The 25,460-nt window shown below is 38.5% G+C and overlaps 1 protein-coding gene across 1 annotated transcript; it reads right to left on the reverse strand.

Annotated features, from left to right (window-relative positions):
• On the reverse strand, nucleotides 1–25,460 carry CLCA1 (chloride channel accessory 1). Its single transcript, XM_037499004.2, is given in 15 exon segments — nucleotides 1–235; nucleotides 237–483; nucleotides 1,278–1,517; nucleotides 2,842–3,012; nucleotides 4,996–5,257; nucleotides 5,809–6,024; nucleotides 7,924–8,030; nucleotides 9,045–9,219; nucleotides 12,434–12,661; nucleotides 13,243–13,461; nucleotides 15,918–16,095; nucleotides 17,767–17,872; nucleotides 20,319–20,466; nucleotides 20,622–20,762; nucleotides 25,299–25,460. Coding segments are annotated over 15 exon segments (2,736 nt in total). The 3' UTR covers nucleotides 1–99.

Consider the following 25,460-nt stretch of genomic DNA (forward strand, 5'->3'; position numbering starts at 1 on the left):
GTTCAGCATTTTATTTCATTACATTGTCCCCTATAAGAAGTCTAAAATATATTTTAGAAAATCTTATAATCCAAAAAAAGGATGACTGATTTATTTATCTCATCCTAAGGATACTGATGGCTGTAATTTTCCTAACCACTTCCACATAACCTTTAAAATGTGAATGCCAGGAATGGTGCTGTTGATGTGAGTATCAGGAATAGGGAGAGAATATGTCTCTGCTGTTACACTTTGATTGGGGAGCAAAGAGAGACACTCGTGCAATGTTGGATATTGCTGACTTCAGGTTGACATCATCAACAGCCTGAATAGCAATGAAGAACTCCATGTCACTTTGAGGCAGCTTTTTTGGTTTAAACATAAAGACTTCCTTGGAGTTGGCTTCCTTTGGGATGAGGCGAGTAGTATCCACATGATATGCGTCATTGAACTCATTTCTGAGCACATCAATATTTGCACATATTCCAATGATATACTTGGAAACTTAAAAAAAAAAGATATGACTTGTAATTCTCAGGTTTTAAATTAAATTCTGAAGAACTTTCAAAATGTTTTAGAAACTATATTCCCATCTCATAAATTTTCTATGAATAAGTGGAATGGCCAGTCCACAGTTACAAGTATTAGTACCCTTTTTACATTCCCATTTGTGTATCTCAACAGAGTGACAAATGCAAAATTGAATCAGGCACAACTTAAAGCCTTGGTCAGTATTTCTGGGCATGGCACCTGGCCAAGAGAGGAGGTTGTTTAATTCCTGCTTACTATTTTATTTATAAAGGGGTTTTATATACAAGTGTTTCTCAAACTTTAGTGTACAAATCACTCAGGGACCTTAAAATGCAGGTTCTGGTTTAGTAGATCTAGGGTGGAGCTTGAGGTTCTACATTCTTTATAAGCATTCATATGACACCCATGCTGCAGTCTGCACTTTGCACTTTGAAAGGTGAAAGCAGTAGAACCTGTGGTTGCTTCCAAAGTTCTGTTTCATAGATATCGATGCTCTATTCCGAATCTTCTCCAGAGGTCATTACTGAAAATGGGGTTTATTAAAGAGAAGTTTGGCAAACTGCTCTTACATCTAAATAGGCCAATTTTTTTCAGATTCTAAACCTCTCACACTGAAAACAACTTTGCCCTTTCATGTCCGCAGGCATTCAAGAGCCTTCCTGCTTTCTGCTCTCCAAGTACATGACAACAGTCCCGCCTTCCTCACCCACTTCTGCACCTCTACTTGGCTGCCAAACTTTGCAGGGTTCACTCCTTGTTCAATTTACCTTTTCCATTATCATAATCATCCCCAGGAGCCGTCCAAGTCAATCTAATGAAACCGTTCGCTTGGAGTTTCGCTTCCAGGTCAATAATTTTAGAAGGTGGGAAGACATCACCTAAGGGACGCTTTGGGACGTTGGAGATCACAAATGAGCCTCCATTGCTTACTCTGCTGAAACATACTTCTATGGGTCGCTGATCAACATTGTTAATTGCAGGTCTCCGTGGATTCCATCTTATTTTGCCTGCATTACATTATATTACAATACATGGTAAGCAACACCATTAAATTACAATACATTCTTTTGTTGTCAGGTTACCCTCCGCATGCTCTCTCCTTCCCCATATTTTCTCCCACACATAGAATTCATGTTAACTATTTGGAATAAAGATACCAAAGCAGGTTGCATCAAAGGGAAAAATATTAAAAAGAAATCAAGTAATCTCTTAGATATTTCCTGGATACTTAGTGGAATCACCTTCAGAATTACTTTTACAACATTTGTCCTGATATTTTCTTTTCCTATCTTTTTACCTATGCTGATATTACCCTTCTACAAGGTCAGTTTAAATACTACTTCTGTTTTCATCTTCTCAAATTGCCTTACGAAATCTCTGCCACCTAGAAAATGTTGGTTTATTATTTTTCCTTTTTATCTGGTTATCAATCGTTTGGGCCTTCAAGAATTATCTTGATTATTTATCCCATGCATTTTCTTTCTTTCTCCACATTTGTGTTTTAGTAGGTTGCGGTTTTACATGAAATGTTTTGTTAGGAGCTCTAAAATTTTATGCTTTTGATTTTCTCAATAAATGCATAGGAACCTAGTTCAGATAGAAATCCCAATTTTCCCTACATTCTTGTTGAAAGGTTATATAAAAGCAACCTGGGATTCAAAAAAACACACTGTCCTACTCGATCAGAGGGTTCTCTCTCTTTTCAATAAATTTAGTCTACAATGCCCTATTACGGCATTACTCAGAATTCACTTTCTCATAAACTCTACTTCTTTGGTACTTAAAACTTTTATCTGTAAAGACAGATTGTTCTTCATATGTGGTTCTCATTAATCTGGTCTTGGGGGTTAGTATTTGAGTCACCAATAGAGACCATGCCTCTTGTTATAGAGAAAGGTATAGAGGAAGGACATGATTTCCCAATACCAAGCTACATGCTATCACTATTAGTTTTGGAGATCAATAACCTCATTAGCCTTCTTCCCATAATTCAAAAAAGAAGGACAAATGAAAATAAAATAAGCTGAAATATGTGAAAAAGTTTTGGAAACAATGGTGTCTTTTAAAGCACCTTTCCCTATGATCACCTAGGGGACAGGGGATGTTATCTCATTATCATGATTTTGGGGGGCTGCTTCTGATATCTGGTGGGTAGGAGCCAGAAATGGCACTAAAACCCCTTCACAGCAAAGAATTGTCTGACCCCAAATGTCAATAATGTCAAGGTCAATAATGCCTGATTTAATCCAGCATCATTCTTCCCGCAGGCTTAAGGGTTTCCTCTGGTTCCCAACTAAGCCTTTTACTTAATCCAGGTGTGTTGGTACTTACCATTCTTAATCTGCCCGGGTGGGTACATGCCTCTATTCTGCAGGTGTATTTTGTTTTGTTTGACTGTGTTTCTTCCTCCATTGACTCTCACTTTCACATTGAACCTACCATTTTCTTCATAAGCTGTAAAATATCTTGAGTAGATACCATCATCCTTAGTAGTATCAGCACCTTGACAGGGAAATGAAGGCTTTATTGGATATCCTAAAGGTAACTGGACATTTTATGTTTCCAACTTATATGTAGGTTAAAAATTTCCAAAGCATAGATTTATTATCACCAAAAGAATTTACGGATTTGACTATGTTAAGAATGAGGTCTAGGGCCTCCCTCGTGGTGCAAGGGGTTAAGCACCACACTATGAAGCAATCCAAAGCCTCTGCAGAACACGTTCAATCCCCGGCCAGCCAGGGAGAAACCCACATGGCACAACAGACCTTTCCTGTCTTGCCCACTGCTCCCCTCAGCAGTGTGTCTCACTTAGTCTGCCTGTTCTGTTCCCCACTGACCCCCCCAACATCTCTGGCCTGTGCCTCAGCTCTTGTATGCATAAATAAATAAATTTTTAAAAAAAAATAATGAGGTCTACTGTTTTTTTTTTTTTTTTTAGATTTATTTATTTATTTATACAAGCACTGGGTACAGTCAGAAGCGCGGGAGGGTGAGAGAATTCACCAGAGCCAGAGCAGGGACCAGAACAGGCAGATGAACCGAAATACACTGCTGAGGGGAGCAGCGGGCGGCAGGAGAGGTCTGCGCGCCATGTGGGACCCTCACCCAGTGGCGGGGATCAAACCGGTGCTGCAGAGGCTGCAGGCAGCTTCGCAACCCAGTGCTCAACCACTGCGCCACCACGGAGGCCCGAGGTCTACTGTTTTAACCTATGTCTGTTTGTGTATGTTATTTCCTATGTGTGCATCTTGTCTTCCTGACTTGTCTTTCTTTTTAAAATCAGATATCATGACATGTGTCTCTATTATACTTACCGGAACATAAGAGATACTCAACAAGTATCTCTTGAACTGAACTGAATTGAATTGCAATATGTACCTGGGAGAGAAAAATGTCATATGATTGTGGGTTTTTTTTTTTTTTTTTCCCCGCAAGTGGCTGGGGATCGAACTGGTGCTGCAGAGGCGACAGGCAGCCTCGCAACCCAGTGCTCAACCACTGCGCCACCAGGGGAGGCCCTGTCATATGATTGTTTTTAAAAATTTGTCATTTTTTCTCCCAGGGTACATTTAGATAGGAAATTATAGAATTTGTTATAATTCAGTTACTTGCATCACAATAAGCCATCAAGTTCATTCTACAAAAACATAGAATGCTCTTTCTCTGTTAGAGATCTTAAATGGGCAACATTTTCACAGTGGGAGCTAGATAATATGAAGTCTTGTGAATACAGGAGTTACATAGAATTATGCTTAATCTCTGCTGCTTTTCAAAATTCAGTTGTCAATTGTTTACATAACTATAGGATTACTTTATATCTCAGTAAGTGACATGTTTCACTCACTCTCCACCAAAGCTCTATTGTAGCTGTTCTATCCCCTTTTCTCCCCAATACCTTACTCCTTCCCCTCTATTCCCTCTGGTAAATAGTATATTATTCACAGAGTATAAGAATTATGATTGCTACGCTTTGGTAGTTTGTTTTCTTTGGCTATTTATATTCCCAAAATGAACAATATTGTAGAAATGTCTGTTGCTTTCTAAATGTAAAAGCCTAAGTTTCTTCATCTGTAATGTAGGCATAATAACATCTCAAAAGTTTATGGTAAAGATAAAAATGAAGGGATAAATATATGTGTATATATTATATCCATAGAAAATCTTCACACAAAATACCTAACATGAAATACCTACTACTTGCCTTCCTTCCCATTTTGGGGAGTGTAAAATACCCTCTGACAACTTCCTACAATCTATTAACCTATTGAGCTTGAGCCATTAATGAGTTTGGAGCTTTGCAGAAGCTGGAGGTTGGCCCTTATTAATGATCTGACTTTCTGAAACATAGGAATTTATGGCAAACAGAGGAATCTCCCAACCAAACTCCCAGTGTTGGACTCTGCTTCTAACTCTTCTCACTATGCCATGCCCTCCTGCTGTTCCCTGGCTGCTTTTAGAAAAGAAAGGTAGTTGGGTGGTTACCTGCTCCATTGTCCAGTAATTCCAAGGTAACTAGTTTTCCACTATTGGATTCTATCAGGGCTGTGACCCTGGCCTTAAGAATTGGCGTGTCCCCATGGTAAACCTTTGCATAAACTACCATAGGGTTTGGGTATTTGCATGTGACCTTGTTCACTTTAGATGTCACTGTAAGTGGAGGCAAAGTAACACTTGATGCACGAGAGGTGACAGTCAAAGTCAGAGTCTGGAAGCTTGCTCGTAGACTATATTTCCAAAGGCCGGCCTGATCAAAACAAATGGAGACATTTCCAAGTAATAATTGTAGGTGTCATACACCTTACTTCAATGCCACCTAGAGGAAGAGCCTATCTAATACAAGCAAATGCAAGTATATCTAAGATTCTTTGTAACTCTGTCAGCCAAGGAAATTTTTGCTGTTTGGACTAAGTACATGCTTCTTAATATCAAGAAAACCCTCGTTGGAGAAAATGAGGTCTGAAATTATGTCCATATCATTATTCTGGTTTCTCAAGATCAGGATCAAATTGATGGGTTCTTAGGGTAGACAAAATCATTTCCATGACCCTGAAGCTTTAAGGATCATCTTGATACTATATGATTTGAAGGTTTTCCCTTTAGCACCTGGAGAAAACACCACCAATTTCCTTTCTCTTAACCTGCTAGCATATGAGTGATTTCCATTGGATGAAGAATTTTTCTTGTGCTCTTTCATTAAGTACTGACTCTAGCAACCACGCACATTTAAAGCTATAATTATTCTGTCAACATTTTTTTTTTATCAAATTGTCAGAAGAAAAAAGGTTGACTCCCTACCTTGGCAGTGCCTGGGATTTGGAGGAAGGCTGATTTTGTTCTTTTGTCCACCCAAATTCCTTCTAGTATCTTTCCACTGGGGTCCCAGAGAAGGATTCGGGGAACGTCTGTTGTCCAGGTGAAAGCAAACAAAGTTTCCTTTCCCACAGTCTTGTCTATAACCAACGTGCCATTCATCCACTGAGCATTCTTAAAAATTAAGCCCTTACTCTCAAGCTGTTCGGAGAAAACAACTTCTTATTTTCTGGAGAATATAGCATCCATTATACAACATTTTCAGTTCTGCCCCCAACTCCCACTTGCCTTATTAAAAAACTCTCAGTGATGCCTGAGTCTTTGATTCAGTATTTAGGATCTATTACAATCCAATTCTAAATTTTCTATCTGTATAAGCTACCTTTCATAATATTTATTCTTATACACAAGCCAGACTACTTCCCCAAGGGATGTTCATGAATCCCCAAGTCTGTGGCTTTAATGTACTCTCTTCTTTTCCTGTAAGTTGGTATGTTCATCTCCATTTGTCTAAGCCTTTTTCATCCTTCAAAATTCACTTCAACGGTTACTTTCTGATCAGCTGATAATAATCTCTTGCTCCTAGGAATTCCCATAAAATCTCATTCTCACATTGTGTTTTGCTTTGTATTTACTGGCGTATATGGCTCATTTCATTAATTAGACTATAAACCCTTGAGGGGACTGACTGAAACTTATTTTCACCCATACATGGATTGCAAATAACCAAATAACCAATGTAAACTCTGTAAAGATAAACAAAGCAAGTCCATGGCTAAGGATGACTTGTTGTTTAGGGATGAATGAAGGCACTTTGGAGCAGGGATTGAGGTGGAAAAGAGTTAACAAGCCTTTTGTAAAAGTGTGATTTGGGGAATTTTCTTAATTATTTATTGTCCTTAAATTGATAATTTATTAGAGGATAGGGTGACATATTCTTGGAGTCAGAATTTCTAGATATCTAAGATCATAAGTAAACTATGGTCTTAGACATTGAACTGTCTATTTGGAGGTAGGACTCACAGATCTGATTGTTATAGCAGATGGGTAAATCAGTTCTGCTCATTTCTCTATCTCCTTACTAGGCTACTAAAATACAAAAATAATGGGCAGAAACTACTTGATTATGCTTTCATCAATTTAATTATTTTTCTTAGACACATCCCTCCCATTTCTAAACCAGGCTTTTGAATTTAATTTTTTTAATCTTGGATAGAATAGCCCAAATGAGTATAATTTTGACTTCTTTGGTTGAATAAATGCTATGTTGGCAGGCTAGAAAGCCTATTTTTAAATATCTGTCAGTATTTGGCTTTAACATTATATTTTTCCTTTACCTTTATCCAAAGTTTCACATTAAAAGTTTTAATTCACCCAGTTGGATGTTGATTATTCACTCATGCTAGTTTAAACATTCATGTGAATTTTTAAATAATTTTGCAATGAGTAGAGAAGAATGCTTTATGATACATTTGTTCTTTTTTAAAAGTTCCAAGATTTTTGAAAGAAATTTTGGTTTTCTTGAAATTTTAGAATAAGAAAGGTCTGTAGAAGTTTTCTGTTTTATATCTGACTGAGAAACTGAGGCTCACAGAGCGAAGTTCTTTGTCCATGGTTACAGTTAATGGCAGACTAGAACTAGGATTCAGTTGTTGAATTGTCACTATTTGCCTAATACAAAGCATTTTCCAGCCATTACATGAAAATCTTGGCAAATATTGGGTACTTGAGGTAATGAGAAAAGTAATCTCTGAAGATTCATCCCAGAAAATTTGTATTGAGATGATCTACTCCAAAGATCATTCTGAGCCAGTATTGTTACCAGTACTTATTAACAGATGTTTAAAAATAAATCTTGGATCCATTATGTTTTATGTTGCTAGATTCTATGAGGAAATCACTTAGCATCCTTTTCAAACAAACACAAATTGCCTTGTCTACATGAGTAGTGCTGCATTTTGTGAATAATGTTTAATATCAGGTTGAAACTTCCATTTTTAACTTGAATTCACTACTGGAAAAATGTATACCTTGAAATTGTTAACCATTAAACTCTTTTTTTGGCTATCCTCATTTACAAACAAGAGAAAGAACTCTGACCTGGATGGAATGTTGGGAGAAATCTCCACTGCTTGATGAAAAGGCCTCAAAAGCATCCATGAGGCCATTGTTTTGAACCTCATCTGTAGCATAGGTCTGTAAACCTCCTAAAATGCAATTATATTATCAAAAGTTATTTTCTAGAAACAAGTATTTTAGCTATTGCAACCTTTTGGCTATTACTAAGATAGCGTAATATACAAAATAAACATGCTGTTGTGCTATTGAAGTATTAATATATCAACATCAAATAGGTATCCAGATTAACTCAGAAGTTGGCAGGAATTTTGTATAACTATTAAAAAACTTCAGCAATGTTATTCAGTTGACCAATTTCTGCAAATTAGCTGACAGACCAAATTTAATGTCATAAAAATTCATGTTATGAAGGTCATATACTTACATATGAGAGAATCCATTAAGCCAAATTACTGACCCTAAGTTTAAAAAGAAAGTATGCCCACCTACTCTGCTAAAGAAGTCAGGGACACATGGGGTCTATTTTAACCATCTGTCTGTATATGGGAGCTAGAGGTACAATACATTAATATTCTATGGAGAAAATGCTTTATTCTTTACATTCTCAGAGTAACCTTCTGTGTGGTTCCAGCCGGCCATTTGTCTTTCCTCTGCTATTCCTTGTTAAAATCCCAACTCAGATATCATCTTCTGTACCCTTCTTCACCAGGTAGTTAAAGCTTCCCTTCTTTATGTTTCATTGTACTTTCTATTGCTAATAAAGCACTCTTGCCATGGTATTGTATAGCCAGTGGCTTGTCAATTATCCCCTAAGATGTCTTGACCAGCTGCCAACTGGAAGTGTTTCCTGATTAACATCAGATTTTTCCTAGTCATTATAAAGTGTCTGGGAAGAGAGTTCCCAAGTCCTCATACGGGTGCTGTGCTGGTCTCATCTTTTCCATACTGCACTATTCCTAAAACCAAAGTCATAAAATAATAGATGAGTCAGTTCTAATGGTCATTTGAGAGTAAGTCCAGCCAGTTGCCCAATAAGATTACCATTAACTATCCTTACTCCACCCTGATCTTATTCTCCAGTTTACTGGAAATAAGTGCAGTGGAAGAGGTCAGAGGTTATGACTCAGCAAGACATCCTTTACCTGTCATTTTAGACAGCTTCTCCAGGTCTTTCTCTGCAGTGTATTCCAAGGCAATTGTGTGGATGATGGTTCCGCTTGCTTTCACTTCATCAAAGCACTCAGATAAGGTGCTGTCCTCCCCATCAGTCAGTAGCACAATCTCAGCTCCATCTGTTGGGCTCCTCTTCTTAATCATCTAAGGACATAATTCAGTGTATGAATTGTCTGACTCAGGGCAGACAAGTTGTTTAAGGAAACTTCATTTTTAGGAATAGAGGAGAGAAATTCCAGAAGGGTCAAATAAGAATGTTTGGGAAGGGCCAAACAATACTTGTATGGAAATGATACAAATTTAAAGCAGCAACATTCATAGAACTTGACAGTGCAAGTCACCGAGCAGAACGTTCTATAAGGTGGGACTGGGGCATTTTCATGATGGGCAGCACCGGGAAGCAGCAAAAGCAATTTTTTAGTTTCCTTCTCATGATTTCTCTCCTTGACAGACTTTCTGAGGTTCCCATATGCCTTTAGAAGCCACCCTCACTCCATGGGTTTTCTATTTGAGGGATATTAGACCCAAGACAGGTTTTAGTTTGTATGATATTCACCAGTCTGACCAGACAAGCTGTTTATGGCTGGCACTGATTCTGGTGGTCAGTTATTAGCAATTTTAATATCCCGTCTGGTTAAAGCAAAATCTTTGCTCTTATTCATCCCCAGTTCCTGGGGGAGCAATGACACCTATGTCTCAGCTAGTCCTGGAAGACAAAACTTTTAGTTTTTACATGGTGTACAGAAAACACCCCTTCTTGCCAATGTTGGATAAGATTGCAATAGAAGGAAAAATAGATTTTAAAAATAGGAAGAGAAACACAAGGGTCGACACTCCCCCTAAAAGAGTGGGAAGAGAGACCCAGCAGTAAGAAAAATAAGCAACAAGCCTAAGTAACTCCTCTCTCTGGACCAGACTCTCAGAAAAGGAAGGCATCTTAAGTTGGTTGAAATGAAATCAGAGATGTCTCCCACTCTATTTGAACTGAGAAGGGGCTACCACAGAAGGGAAACAAGTAGAACTCTGACTGCACTTATGTGAAGTAGCCAAGAGCCCAGGAACCTGTCAACTATAGCCATGACCCAATCTGACTAAGCTGCAGTGCCTGAGAAAGGTCTCAGTTTGCATTTCCTTGTCCCAATCCTTGTTTTCTGTTAAGTGTCATGGAAAACATGCACAGTTCCTGTATATCCTATAGGGGAGATAGAAGGCAGATGTCTTGAGAAGATATATTGTCATAACCTGAGAGATAAACAGCCTATCCAGAGATTAGCTGGGGGATCCGAGGGTGTTTAGTGTCTCGTTTCAATAGGGAGAGCAGTAGGGAAACTGAGTTACCTAGGGAAGACCACTAGGCCCTGATTAAGCAAAGAACAAACAAAACCCAGTAATCATACCCCAGCAGACACTGCTAGAAGACCAGGACAGTCCTGCCCAGGCTCCTGCAGCTGAGATTATTGGGAACCTTGAGGACAATGTAGGATCCAAGAGCCTTTACTTTGTTGCCCTAAAGTTCCTACAACTCCACATCTGGAGTCTACTGGACAGAAGAAGTGTTCTAATTGCAATTCTAGCCCTCATTCTCTCTAACACATCTGAGTAGGTCTTTCTTGACCACCAAGCCATCTGGCATTTGTCATCTCCCATAAGATTTTACATATCAAGAGTGCAGAATGAGAAGTCAGTGATTTCATTATTTTTTTTTCTCATTTGCTTCTGTAATCAAAGATTGGGTGAGTGGCAGGGTAGAGAATAGGGACATACACAGGCATCTGAAGAAGGGCTTGGCAACTGACTGTGTACAAAATAGAACCCATTTTAGGAACTGGACTTCAAGAAGGAATAGAAAGGCTAGAGAGACAAAGAACATTTGAGGAAATGCTTGAGTCCAGAGTCCACATCAAACAGCGTGAGCTGAAATGAAATGTTCCTGATGCTACTTGGGAATCTGGGCCAGCCCCGTGGACATGTCATATATACAACAAGCAGGCAGAGGGCAGACTTTCCCAACACTGCAGAGATTCTAAGCCCTAACACAAATGCTCTTCCCACCCTCCTATTCTTTGTTTCATGGGACTAAATAGCCTCTGAATAAACACAGAGCACTGTATTCTATATTGGGGGTAATTAAGCATCAGGTGTTTAATTATCACAATCAAGTAATTCAATTTAATAAGAAAACTTCCTACATAAAAAATATTGTGCCAGCAGCCTGGAAAGTAAAAAGACAAATCCTATCCCTCAAGAAGTTTTTTTGCTCAAATGAAGCATATGATTAAGAGGCATCTCTCCTGCCCTCCTGTGACAATACAAGTGCCTCTCATTTTCTCCTCTTAATGAACCTGTCTTTTTAAAACGCAAAAAAAGAAAAGACAGCAGAGCCTATAAGTCATATGATAAATTCTCTTAAAAGCCACAGGATTCCAAAAGAGATTCTATAGAGTTAAATGGATCAGGAACACTGTCAAGAAGTAGGTGGTGTCTGTAGTGGACCTTTAAAGAATGTGTGTGATTCAAGGTACCAAGGGAGGAAGAGAAGAAAGTGCTCTGAGGGAAGAGCTGGGCTGGCAAAGTGTGAATTTCTGATCCAATTTGCTTAAACATAGGAAACCTCAAAGAGAGGATGTAAGCCTGGAAAGGTAGGGGATACGTTATGAAAGAACTTAAATATTAGAAAATGTTATCCTTAATTTTTTTGAAAATGGGGAGACATTGATATCTGAGTTGAAGGATGAAATGAGTGGGTGATCAGATGAGCTGTTTGGATAACCCCCCCAATATAATCATAATTACAGTACATAATGTTAACAGTAAACCATTTGTCCAAAAGGAGGTCCTATATGCCCAGACATTTGGAATATTTAGCTACCTTAAAGTTTAGCCAGAACTCAGAACTCATTTGTTTTTCCTCATAGAAGAGATACTCTCTTATATCCCTATGTAACTTTACTTCATAGCACTTGTTAGTTTATGAATTATACTTATTTGTGTGACTGTGGTTAATCTATCTCCAATAAGATCACAAGTTCTGTGATAGGAGGTGAGGTGTCTGCTTGGTCTTCATGGTATTCTTAATGCCTAGTACAGTGCCTAGCATGTAGAAGGCATATCATGAATATTTTGAATGCAGACATGCACACAGAAAAGCATGAATGCAATATATACAGCAAAGTACAAAAAATGAATGAATTAGCTAGCAATAGTAATGCAAATAGTATTTGCATTAGTTAAATCACTGTTCTGCCCTTGGGTCTACATCAGCTAGACAGTAAGCATGTATGAAAACACTGGAAAGAAAAATTTCTTAGAAAACATCAATTGGAACAATGGCAAACTCCAGAAGGGGAACTTGTCTCACAGTGAATGCTGATCGAAGCCCAGCGCAGATAGACGTTCTTCCTGAGGCCACGCTGGGTAAGGTTCTGGTGAGCTTGATTCTATCATTACAATTGTTTATCTTTATGAGTTCACTTCTTACATAGGCAGCACTGTCAAATGTCACAATCCCAACCCAGGACCCTAATTCAACGGTGTGCAACAGGAAAAGTTTGCCTGCTTGATTCATTCGTTGGAGTCGGTGACCATTCTGAATGGAGAAGCAGAAGAAAAACAGTCAGATTGGGTTGAGGTGGGCAGACTGATAACAGAACAGGCTGGAGGAAATTTGGAAGTGGCTGCTTTCAACATCATGTAAATGATAAGCTTACTCAAGTCATATTCATCTATGGGGGGATATTTCTACTTTAGTAACATCTTTGGGTAGAATTTTTTTTTTTTTTTAATTTTTTTTTTTTTGGGTAGAATTTCAACATCCAAAAAGATTAAGCCAGATTAGGCTATCACTAGTTCAGTACTTTAGTACTAGTTCTGTAGACATATATATATATATGTAGTGTCAGTGAAGCATAAGATACATTACTAAGTCTGTTCAGTTTATCAGCTACTTGTCTGTAAGTTGAAAGTTAATTTAAATTGGCATATGATACACTTGATTCTAAATTGTTGTTGAGTACAGTTGACATGGCCACTTCCTGTGGCAATAACTTTTTTTTTTTTCTGTAATTGTTTTAACTGTTAGGATTGGGATTATTTGCAGCCAGTTCCAATCTGTTCATATCATACAAATGTGAGACCAGCATCTTGAAGACCAAGAATCATTGAACATACGTTCATGCTTCCAGACTTATCAACAACCAAGACCACAGTTCTGTGTCCTCTCTGCAGCAATGAAAAGGAGGGCTTGGGTGGCTTTGTTCTCATAGGTTTGCTTCTTTTAAAGTCTTCAGAATCTTGGATCACTTCCCATGCACTTCGGAGATTGCATTTTTGGTTTTGCAGGTTTGGGGCGTATCTATTGTGGTTTTTGTGTGTACAGAAGTGAACCGCCTGAAATTATCAATAAAATTATATAGAGAACAGTAAGCGACTTGTTAAAAATATTTAATGATTTGATTAAAATATTTTGTTATTTTATTTATTTTTTAAGATTTATTTATGCATACAAGAGCTTGGGTGTAGGCCAGAGGAGCAGGGAGATGAGAGGCTTCACCAGAGACAGAGTAGGGAGCAGATCAGACAGGCTGAAATACACTGCTGAGGAGAGCAGCGGGTGAGACAGGAGAGGTCTTGCCATGTGTCACCTCCCTGGGTGGGGATCAAATCTGTGCTGCAGTGGCTGCTAATAGCTTCATAGTGCTGAGACTTAACCCCTTGCACCACCAGGGAGGACCCCTGATTAAAAAATATTAATCAGAGAAGTCTGATTCTCTGCCTGAGAAGTCTTTCTCCTTACTCTTGTCTTAAAACTCCTTGGTGGCTTATCATTGTTCACATATTGCAATCAGATTACTTCATATAACAAACAGTAACAGACTCCATGACTTGGACTTTTGTTTCACTCTCCATCATTATTCTGGCTATGTTTTCCAAATCTCTAATTCCCAACTGTATCCTCACACTTGACAGACTATTTTATATCTCTGTGCCTTTGCTCATGCTTCCCACTCTGTCAAGGAGTTCCTCTTCCTCTGACTTTTGCATTTTGAACTCTACTTTATGTTTCAGCCAAAGATCACTTTCAAAGTGTTTTCTTCTTTCTTCTCCCATATCACCCCCTCTCAACCCCCCTCCACAATTTCCACACAACTCTGAGGTCTCAAGTACCCTGTAGAAACTTCAGTAAGATGCCTTTAACACTGTAGTGTACTTATTGGGCTGTCAATCCATATGAAACTTGTCTCATTAAATTTTACTTCCTTAAAATTTAATGTGTGAGGCAATGAAAGCTCAGTAGAAGTAGTTTTTAAAATAATCTTAACCAATCTACACCTCAGTTATTTTATCTACAAAATGGCAACTGTTATTATGCAAGGATTACATGAGAACATATGCAATAGGCCCAGTACTAATGCAGCCTATAGATGATGGATTGTCACCCTTATTTATATCCCTAATATTTGGAAGATTTAAAAGGAGACTCAGTATACAAAGACAGTATAACATAGTTCCTCCTTTTAGTGACTTTACAGTACCAGCATTCAATTAAAAATCTAAAATGACAGATTTAGCAATTTAGAAAGTAATCACTATAAAACTCTTATTTGCATTTTTAGGTTATGTTAGTAATTTTTCCATATTATCAGTATCGCAACTATTCAGCATAGGAACCTGAAAAACTTTTGTGTGAACCCTAGGCAGAAGTTCCCAAACTTGACTGTGTGTCCAATTTAACTTCATGGTTAATTTAAGACTTATAATTTGTGCCCCATTTTAGAAGTGTCTGAAAAAGTGTGGGTATGGACTTCAAAGCCATACAGACTAAGGAGGTACTGGTGAACCATGGGACATCACTGTTTAAAAATTTGTGACGCATTGTTATTAACAGACTTTTGCAAGTTACTGTACCCCCAATCCCAAAAGGAAATATAATTTTATGCAAGAAACTAGAAGTGGGGGCCTCCCTGGTGGCGCAAGGGGTTGAGCGCAGTGCTGTGAAGCTGTCCACAACCTCTGCAGCATGAGTGCAATCGCTGGCCAGGGAGCAACCCACATGGCGTGTCAGGCCTCTCCTGATTCGCCCGCTGCTCCCCTCAGCAGTGTACTTCGGTCTATCTGCCTGTTCTGTTCCCCACTCTGTCTCTGGTGGATCCTCTCACCTCCCACACCTCTGGCCTGTACCCCAGTTCCTGTAATCATAAATAAATAAATCTTTAAAAAAAGAAACTGGAAGAGGAGATTCCCATTAAAGTCAGTTAATCTTAGTTTTTGCAAATTTGCAGATATGCTAGCATTAATATGGATAATCAGTCAAGTTCATTTTATGACTTGACCATTGAAAAAATTACTGAGAAAATATTTTTAAGCTATTTAAAGGCATTAAAACTATGTATAAACTTCCTAAGGGCACCAACATTATTATAAAGAGAAAATTTCTGTAGCAACCCAAAGCAAATATGTAAGCTGAAAAGAGCTCCCTGGGAGTTAAATAAAAGACTACTATCCATGTCCTCATTAATAATAATAATAATGTTTGTTACTCCTGGGTAAAGGTCTTTCTTTAACTAAGAACTTTTGCACTTGTCTGCCTTTATTTTTGAAATTATTCTAAGCACTTTAACTAAAAGCAAGTGAGAGGAATATAATGGAGAATCAAGAATGGACCTCATGGAGGCATAGGGGTATTATAGGACTTTATCCTGACCTTGTTCTCCCACATTGCTTGTCCTGCTGAGGATCAGCTGCTCACCGATAATTTCCTAAAACTGGACCCTCTCTTGCAGCTTCTGGGATTAAAAACCTCACCAAATTCATAAGTATCAAGAAGAAAAGAACAGGATACTTACAGAGTCAATAGTCTGTAAATACGTAATGGAACCCTGCACCACCTGGAGTTCCTCGGGTATAAACTCACAGTTTTTCTCATACAGTCTTGTTAGTTTGTCAACTTTGCATTGTTTTGCAATACAGTTGCTCCCCTTGCACTCCATCACTCCAGTTCTACCAGTAATCCCTTCAGGGCATCTGAAAATACATTAAAGTTGGATGTTTAGGTCATGTGATCATTTCAAAGAGTTAGACTGTGGTCAGTTTCTGGCAGATGGCCTTGTTTATGGTTTCCTCTCATAATCCAAGAAACAAATACATCCCATAATAGCAAAATCATTAAAGTATTAGATTCATTTATGTTGTTGTTTTCTAGAAAGTATCTAAGGGGCTTCCAAAATAGTAACAGAAATAGTATCAGAATTTCTGTCTATGCAGCAGAAAAGCTAAGTGGCTGTGGCTAATGTAAGAATTAGTAAGATTGGGCCTCCCCAGTGGCTCAGCGGTTGAGCACTGGGTTGCGAAGCTGCCCGCAGCCTCTGTGGCGCCGGCTCGATCCCCGGCTGTTCCCAGGCCACCGCAGAAGGGTCCCACATGCGCGCAGACCTCTCCTGCCGCCCGCTGCTCCCCTCAGCAGTGTACTTCGGTCCTTCTGCCTGCTCTGCTCCCCACTCTGGCTCTGGTGAATTCTCTCACCCTCCCGCGCTTCTGACTGTACCCAGTGCTTGTATAAATAAATAAATAAATCTTAAAAAGAAAAAGAAAAAGAATTAGTAAGATTAAAAATCCCAGGACACCTCCTAATCTCATCCTGTCACTCCCGGACAGTCTGGAGTCCTCTTTTATTTCCCTCAAAAGCCTTCCTGATGATTCCTGTTGCCGTTTTTCCTGTTTAGTTTATATTATAAAGATTTTTGTGTGGTTCTTGAATGTTCATAGGTCCTTTAGGTTTTTCTTTATATAGTATGCTTATGAGTTTTATTGCTATTATAAATGGAATGAGTCCCCCTCCAACATATCTTAGTTTTTAGCATATAAACATTACATGGACACTGTCAAAAATCTGGAAAATAACAAAAAAAGTATAAAGTACAGAAATAAATTCCTTAATTTTTAATTCCTTGATTTATTATGTTTTAATTTTGGAAAGCTGTATCTGTAAATTCTTTTTCATGCCATCTATCAGATTTTAGTACCTGAATTATGTGAGCTCCTTAAAATAAATTGGAAAGTTTCTTATGTTTTATGTTTCTACATATAAACTGTAAAGTACTTCATATTCACTGAAACTCTTAGTTGCAAGAGCTACCCCATAAAATCACAACAGGCAAAGGCACTTTCCAAGTATTCAGTTTGCCTTCTAATGACATGGGTTATTTCAGGTTGGAAGACATTTTCTGTTTTATTTTAATATTTGGATCATTTTTCAGGTAAATTCCACAAACCCCCCAGTCTCACTCATCCTGACCAAGTCCACAAAGATAGCCTTCTCTCATGACATTGAAGAGCCTCATTAGTTTTGTTTATGTCACTGAATCTGATTCAGGATGATGGAGTCAATGAAAACCTGTAGGTTTTTTTATAGACAGACGTGTGCGTGCATATACGCAAAAGCCCGCACATGCACACACACACACACACACACACACACGAGGCAAATGATTTATAGCTGCATAGTAGCTAATCCAACTAATTAAGGCACTCAACTGAGGCACTCAAAACTACACAGAAATGGTAGTTTTGTGGGAATCTGAAAATGAAGGCATTAATCGAGAATAAAAAAAAGACAAAATTTTAAAGAAATCAATTCAAGAAAATTTGGTTGCAATTTAAAGTAGTTTGGGAAAAGTTGGATCAAGATATACTTACACTACTGGTTTGATTTTTCCTTGGGATAAGTAGAATTTCTGTTCATTGTTATACTCATTGAACACTCCCCATCGTAGTTGAGCCCATTCACGGACCAATGCCCTTCCTGTGAGAAAATAATTTAAACAGCTGATTACAATAGGAATGTCAAAATTACCTCCTCAGGCTGGGAGAAAGTAATGCTTCTGAATCTTGTTATGTTTTGGTATGAATTTACTGTGTTATGAACATGTTCTGTTAATTTTCTTAAGTTTTGGTTTCCTTAAAAAGAAAAATTTAATATGACAAGTGTACATTTCTGTAAAATATAAGTACATGTTTTGTCTCAGTAGATGTTTATTAGGCACCTAGTAAGTGCCAGGCAGTTACTCCTACCAAGGTGAACCACTGTACTGTCCCCACATAGCTCATTGATCAGTGGATGACAGGCACAAGTAGAGCTCTAAAATCTCTATCGGTGCCAATATATTGGTGGAGGGAAGAGCAGGCTGCTATGGGAGCCAGAGGCATCCGTAAGATTGTTAGGGCAGCATCTGTAATAGATCCTTTTCCCTCATGGCTCTTATCTGGTCAAACCTCAAGGCCTGCCTACTCTGCTTCTGCCTTTTTGCTTTGACATATTCTCATCTTTACTTACTCCTGAATTACTACAATAGCCACCCACCTGGCCTCCATGCCTCTAGTCTTCAAGACTCCCTAGTAGTACTCAGGTTTAAGTCCAACCTCTTGGGCCCATCCCTCTGCAACCGTATTTCTTGCTATTCTTTACCCACTTTCGAAACTCTAAATTCGAAATCAATTCCTGAGCTTCTTTTTTACTTTCTAGATCTACACCATACTCTTGCTCATCTCTGGTCTTTTTACATGTTTTTCTTCTGCTTGAAATGCTCTCTGCCTGTCCCTGCCTGGTAATTTATACTGTTCTTTCAAAATCAAGCTCATATGAGCCCAGACGTCTGGGTTATATGCTAAGCTAGTACAAGTTCCCCTCCTTTGCGCTTTCACTGTTTTCCAGTATGGCGCTTGTCATACTCTATTATCTCACATACTGGGCCCTTATCTCCATGAGAATAGGCACCGTGATTTCTTTCTCTCTCTCTCTCTCTCTCCTTAGATTTCTTTCTAAGATTTCTTTTCATTTATTTATGCATACAAGAACAGGAGTGTAGGCCAGAGATGCAGGGAATGAGTAGAACAGGTGTATCTACAGAAATACACTGCTGAGGGGTGCGGCAAGCAAAACAGGAGAGGTCTGCTGCACATGTGGGTTAGTTCCCTGGCCAGGGACTGAACTCAGGCCACAATGGTTGGTAATATCTTTATAGCGCTAAGACTTTAACCCCAGTGGCATCAGGGAGGCCCAGCACAATGATTCTTAACTGTCATCTCTTCACATTGAGTCTAGAACTTAATAAACACTCAGAGAGTATTTGTTAAACTTGGATGATTCTTAGTGATATATGTACAGTTCAGATTTTCTGCAATTTAATTCCAGAAATTTTGGAAGCTAGCTGAGTGGAGAGTTAGCTGAATGTTTGCATGCCAAAGAAGCCTAAATATCTCACATTAAGGATTTTGACTACTTCGTAGGTGCTGGGGAACAACTGATGGTCTCTTAAAGGCAGGGGAAGATTGTGAGGGCACAGATGTGAAGGCACAGTACAGAAAGGAGAAATTATAAAGGAATGATATTATATGTGGTGATCAAGGTAGCTGGAGTGGGCAGTGCAATGGTATAGGACAGTTAGGTAAATCAATTCAATTCATTTATTGACAGTTAGGTAAATCAATTCAATTCATTTATTGAGCCATACATTGGGAATTTTTCTATTCCTGTTATGGGTGTCAGACAGAGTTTTATAAAAGAATCTCAAAGAGGTGTATTTGTTTGACATCGCTTTCTGATAAGGTCTGTAAGTGACCTAATGTGTTTGGGAGTGGAGCGTGGAGGCACCATCATCCTGTCATTTGTTAGTCTGTTCCTCTGCCTTTCCTATTTAAATGAAGAAAATTGAGCTGGCGCTCATCTTTTCAAGACAGTAGAGAAACTTTCGTTAACCCAATTAGTTAGCACTAATCACATTTGATTATACTTGGAAAGTACATCTTATTTATACACTCCAATTGCTTGTTTATTTTATTATTTTCACCAAACATTGCTCCATATAACACATAGAAATGAAAAGAGTATATTTGGTGAGAGCATATTGGACTTTTTCTTTACTCACAGGCCTTTGAAAACTGGAATGCAAGGATCATCTATCTAGTACTCCAATTGCAGTCCATGGTTGAGAGCTTGTTTAAAATACAGATTTTTGAGTCCCACCCCAACACCTACTGAATCAGGATCTGCATCTTAATTTTGAAGAAATTAATTTTATAACTGAGAAATGTACTATGCTGTGTCCCTGTTTTAAGTTAAAAACATGCTATAACAGTTTATTTGGCTTATATTATCTTAATTGAGAATGATAATGCTAGTGTTGATCTATTTTAAATGTATGCTTAAATCAATTATGAGAAACAGAAGGATACTTCATCTCTCACCATACCTTGTGGTCCATATTCATTCAACTTCTTTCCCTTTAGGAAGTCAGCAGTTAAACGAATCCTTTCACCCCTTTCGCCACAGTTTCCCATCTGCTCAGTATAGGGCTCATCATTATTTGGACTGTTAGGTTGAGAGACTAGAATATCAGCCTGAAATTTGAGAAAAAGTTTTTAATCACTACAAATTTTCCACAATTCACACTGGAGTATTTTGAAATAATATCATTCTATTGTAAAATATTTTGGTGAAAAAATCTGAATCACAGAAGAAAATCAAATTTGAAAAAAGAACTTGATATTCTCACATTCTTATAGGTCTCAAGTTTTGGTCTCATATACTCAGGTTTTTTCCTCCATGTTTCAGGGATCAAAATGGCAACATTTTTGAAGTAAAATCTTCTCTCTGTAGCTTCAAACAGATAGGGAGAAGCCTGCTTCACCATGGTCTGGAAAAAATAAAATATACCAGAACAAGCACAATTATAACCCAAAAATAGATGGCATTGCCAATCATTCAAATTTACACCTGTATTTCAAAAAACTGGTAACATATCAAAATGGAAAGAAAGATGTAACTATATCTTTCATTAATATTAACTAACTTTTTGAGCAGTTAACATGTGCTCTGTGTCATAGTGTACTGCTTGCCAATGCAGACTCCTCATGAAAACACTAAATCTGCCTTTACCACTTATGCCAGGACACCAGGCAGTTTCCTTGAGCCTATCTGAGTCTCAGTTTCCCCATTTACAAAATGGACAGGATTATAGTTCATGATGTGATGATTGATGCAAATCAAGAAAGCCCGTGGAACCATGTTTGCTAAGCACAATGCTTATGAAATTACTTAGCTATTACTTTCATTTGTTCCTTTGAGGATCGTTAAATCTTTAAGGAAGAAATCGAGAATTAGAGTGTGTAAGTTTCAAAGTCTATGAAATAGTACTGTGGGAAAAACCTCAAATTAAATGATTATAGTTTCAATAACTGTTGACTCCTGAGACAATTTGGAGGTTAGCTAAATGTTATGAAAATATCTATTTTTATTTGTTCATAAGCCTGTGCTGACATAAGGAAGTGTAATAATTACATAATTTCTCTTTGAATTATATTTACTTTTCTCTAAAATGAAAGAGCTGTAGTGTTAAGTTATAAATACTTCTGCGGATATTTTGAAATATATCATGACAAGAGAGTATGGAGGGTGTCATAAGATATTATAGAAAGGAATTTTAGGTCTATTTGAACTGAAAAACCACCGAACAATATAAAATCAGGAGTAGACAGAGGAAAGATGAGGACTCAAGACTGGGTCCTGGGGACCCCCCAGTATTTATAAGTGGTAATAGGAGCTGGCAAAGGAGAATCAGAAAGAATAGCTGGTGCTGGAAAGGAAGTCAGATGGCATGTGGTGAGTGTTTCAGAAGGAGGAAGTGATCATTGGTGCCAAGTGCGGCTGAGAAATCAAGTAAGAGGAGAGCTATGGGTATGGCAAATGGGTGAGCCATTTCAGTGGCGTGGACACAGTTCCATATAAGTGAATCCAGAGGAGTAAGAGGTGAGGGAGCAGAGACAGTAGATACAGATAACAGGTCAAGAAATTTTTGTGTAAATTAAAGCAGAATGGAGAAATAGTTAAAGGAGGAATTCAGGGCAAGGGAGTTTTGTTTGTTTAATAGGAACCATAATAAATGTATATGTTAATGGAAAAAAATCTGATAATACAAGAGGAAAAAAAGGGATTATTAGGGATCATTGCAGGAAGAAAGTACTCACTGGAGCAGACCAGAGTGACTAGACTCCTGTGCTTAGTGGGGTTGGCTCTATGATCATCATTATGTCGGGGGTAGGAGGGCAAGAAGCAGTAGTTGAATATTGATATAGGGGTGGATCTTTCTCTGCCACTTTCTAACAGGATAAACTTGGGGAGTTTATTTTATCTCCTGGTGTTGGTTACCTCCTTTCCTGATAATAACGGTTGCCTTGCTAGTTTGAAAAACTTCCTGTAATGGTTTGCATGTCTGTCCTTTCAAAACGCCACATTTTTAACATTAGGAGATTTAACATTATATTGTTTAAAAAATTAAACACTGAGCTAAGATCACCAAAAAGCTGCAAAACAAGATTTCCCATGTTAGAGTACTATATTACTATTTGACTTGTAAACGTGTGAATATTCAGTGAGCCCCAGGAAGTAGAGCAGATAAAATGCTCTTGCTTTCCATGTTGTAATAGAAACATTGATAAGCGATCTTTGTTTGACTTCTGATCCAGAAGATTTTCCAAGAGGTGACCTCATTTCCACATAGACATCTAAACGTTTGAGATTGGAGAAAGTCAAGAACAACAGTTTATAAGATGGATTAGTAATTCCTTATGGACAAGGATAGTGTATTTTTCACCTGACATAAAACAGATGCTCCATAAATATTTGCTGGATGAATGAACTAATGAATGGATGAATGAATGAAGTGGTTATGATGAGTGACAAGCTATAGGAATGCCAAGACAGCATGTGTTGGTTTCCATGCATTGTGGAAATCTGTATTATTCCCATTGTGTATCTTTCGTGTGTGTGCGTTTGTGTGTGTGTGTATTAGAGATAGACAACTTCTCCCTGCCTTTCACTCGCTTATCTTAGGAAGCCTGCCCCTACTTCCCTGCTTCTCTATTAATAATATTGATCAGTGTAGGTCCAGTGACTAGAACTGCTTCAGTACAATCTGCTGGTCTATGGGGGGAGAAATATTGGGAACTGTCCAGAAGCCTGAAGCAAGTATTTCAGAGCTGATCTCAGCTTCCACAAAGGCGCTGGGGGAGTCTTCTCCCAGATAGTAGAAAGCAAGGGATGGTGGGGAAAAGTGGCAAAGCCCAGCATGTGGTCTCTTAACTGTGCAGATCTGGAATATCAGATAGGGAGGAACTCATTTTTCACTACCTACTCAGTTTGTGATCCTGAGCACACTGTTACGCTTCCAAGTGTTGCTGTTATGGAGAAGGGAATGTGGAAACCATTTCTCTCATAGCCAACTCATTTAAAGCTCATATCAGAAAGCTAATTTAATAATTGTTATGAGAAGTACGTTTCTCAGGAGGAATCCCCTTCCTCTCCCCCCACAACCCCCTTGACTCCCTACCCACCACCCCGACCCCCGACCTCAGTACTGCCAAGATAGTGAGGTGAAAGCACTTTCAAAGCTGTAAAGCACCATATAAATACGAACTACCATTGTCTTTGGAGGAAAAAACATCTGTGTTCTCCTTCTGGCATGGTACTGAGCCCCACAACTGTCTAGCCAGAGACAATCATAATGGCTGCATTTTTCTCCCTCGCTTTACTTGTAATTCCAAGTAGTTTATTTATGCTGCTACCATTTCTAAGTTTAAAGGCAATCAAAAACTCACTCAAGTTTTCTGATTGTTGAGAGACTTCAAAATCTGTGAATTTCCCTTTCTCCATTGGCAGTAACATCTGATAGTCTTCTCATTAAATGACCTGGATTCCATTCTCCCTTCAACTGCTGCAGTTTTCCAAACTGCTGCAGTTTTCCTCTTGGTGGTAAAGATGATTCTTTACCCTTCATCTTTCTAGATTTGTTTCTGCTCAAAGTAAGGAAACTTTGGAAGTACCTTGCACTATTAACTTCTGAATTTATGCTCAGGAACTTTGCTCAAAAATAAGCTTCAGTCCTTTTGGCTTGGTCAAAAAGGATAAATCCTTTTCATCTACAAGGACTAAAGAGGGGGCCAGTGAATGATTACTATGTCTACCACTTACGGATTTCTTGCTGTATAACAGGAACAATGCAACCATTTTAAAAGTTTTTTAAATCTTTGAGATGATTTTTTTTAAAGATTTATTTATTTATTTATACAAGCACTGGGTACAGTCAGATGCGCAGGAGGGTGAGAGAATTCACCAGAGTCAGTGCAGAGAGCAGAGCAGGCAGACTGACAAAGTACACTGCTAAGGGGAGCAGCGGGCGGCAGGAGAGGTCTGCGCGCCATGTGGGACCCTCACCCGGTGGCCCAGGATCTAACCGGTGCTGCTGGCTGGAGATCGAACCGGTGCTGCAGAGGCTGCCACCGGGGAGGCCCTGAGATGATTTAAATAATGAATCCATGCAAAAATTGTGCAGAGTTCCCATATGCCCTTCACCCAGCATTGTTAAATTTGATCTTATGAGGAAGGAATTTATAATTATCCCCACAATTCAGAACAGTGCTTTTACTCATTACTCACTACTGCCTCTGAATATCCCACATCCAGTTTCCAAGGTGGTCTTTTATAAGGCCTTTCCTCTTGTTCTTAGTTATTAGCTTTTGGACATGCTCTCATTCTAATCTCTCCACCTTATAACAATTAGTCACTTCTGCCTACAATAGGAAGAGTCTTCCCCAATTTTTCCTTTCCCTACAGAAGAAACAGCAAGTGATATGAGGCCACCAAGCAGCCCTGAGATGATCCCTTGTATTAGGGCAAGGAAAATCTAGGGTTTCCTCCCTTTGAAAGGGTCCAAGTTCTCTTAAATCAGAGATTTGTACCCTGGGTTCCTAAGCAGGATCACAGAGAAGGGGCTCTCAACTAGAACATAAGGAAATTCTGATATGTTAATGGTAAAGTCAAGCAAAGGAATTATGCTCTGTACACTTCATAGTATCTGCCAAATGTAACTGGCTCTGCCTTAGTGCAGAACTAAATAATTCTCAATGAAATAATCCACAATCAATAAATGTAGCTGTTATTTATTACATGCCAATAATGTATCAAACTCAGAGTTATGTGCATTTATCTCATCCCTTACAAGAATCCTAATGATTAAGTGCTATTATTTCCATTTTACAATAGAAGATACTGAGAGCATGAGACTCAGACACTTGCTAGTGTCATGCATCTGGAGTTAGAGAACTCGTAGGTTCTATCACAACTTTGTGCTTTCTTTTTTTTAATAAAGTATGGATAATTATCATTTTGAACTTACCTGTATGTGGTGAATGAGTTTTTCATCTTCTGGCACTTTAGGGTCAATTGCAATGACAATGCCTTCATAGCCATTATTAATCAACTTAACCAGCGAACTGGTTAAGGCCCCTTCCAGAAAGTGAAGAACCAAGATGAAAACTGAAATCTTAAACGACCTCAT

The sequence above is a fragment of the Talpa occidentalis genome, unplaced genomic scaffold, assembly GCF_014898055.3.
Source record: "Talpa occidentalis isolate TD23 unplaced genomic scaffold, MPIMG_talOcc4v2.1 talOcc4.9, whole genome shotgun sequence".
In the NCBI taxonomy this organism is placed as follows: domain Eukaryota; kingdom Metazoa; phylum Chordata; class Mammalia; order Eulipotyphla; family Talpidae; genus Talpa; species Talpa occidentalis.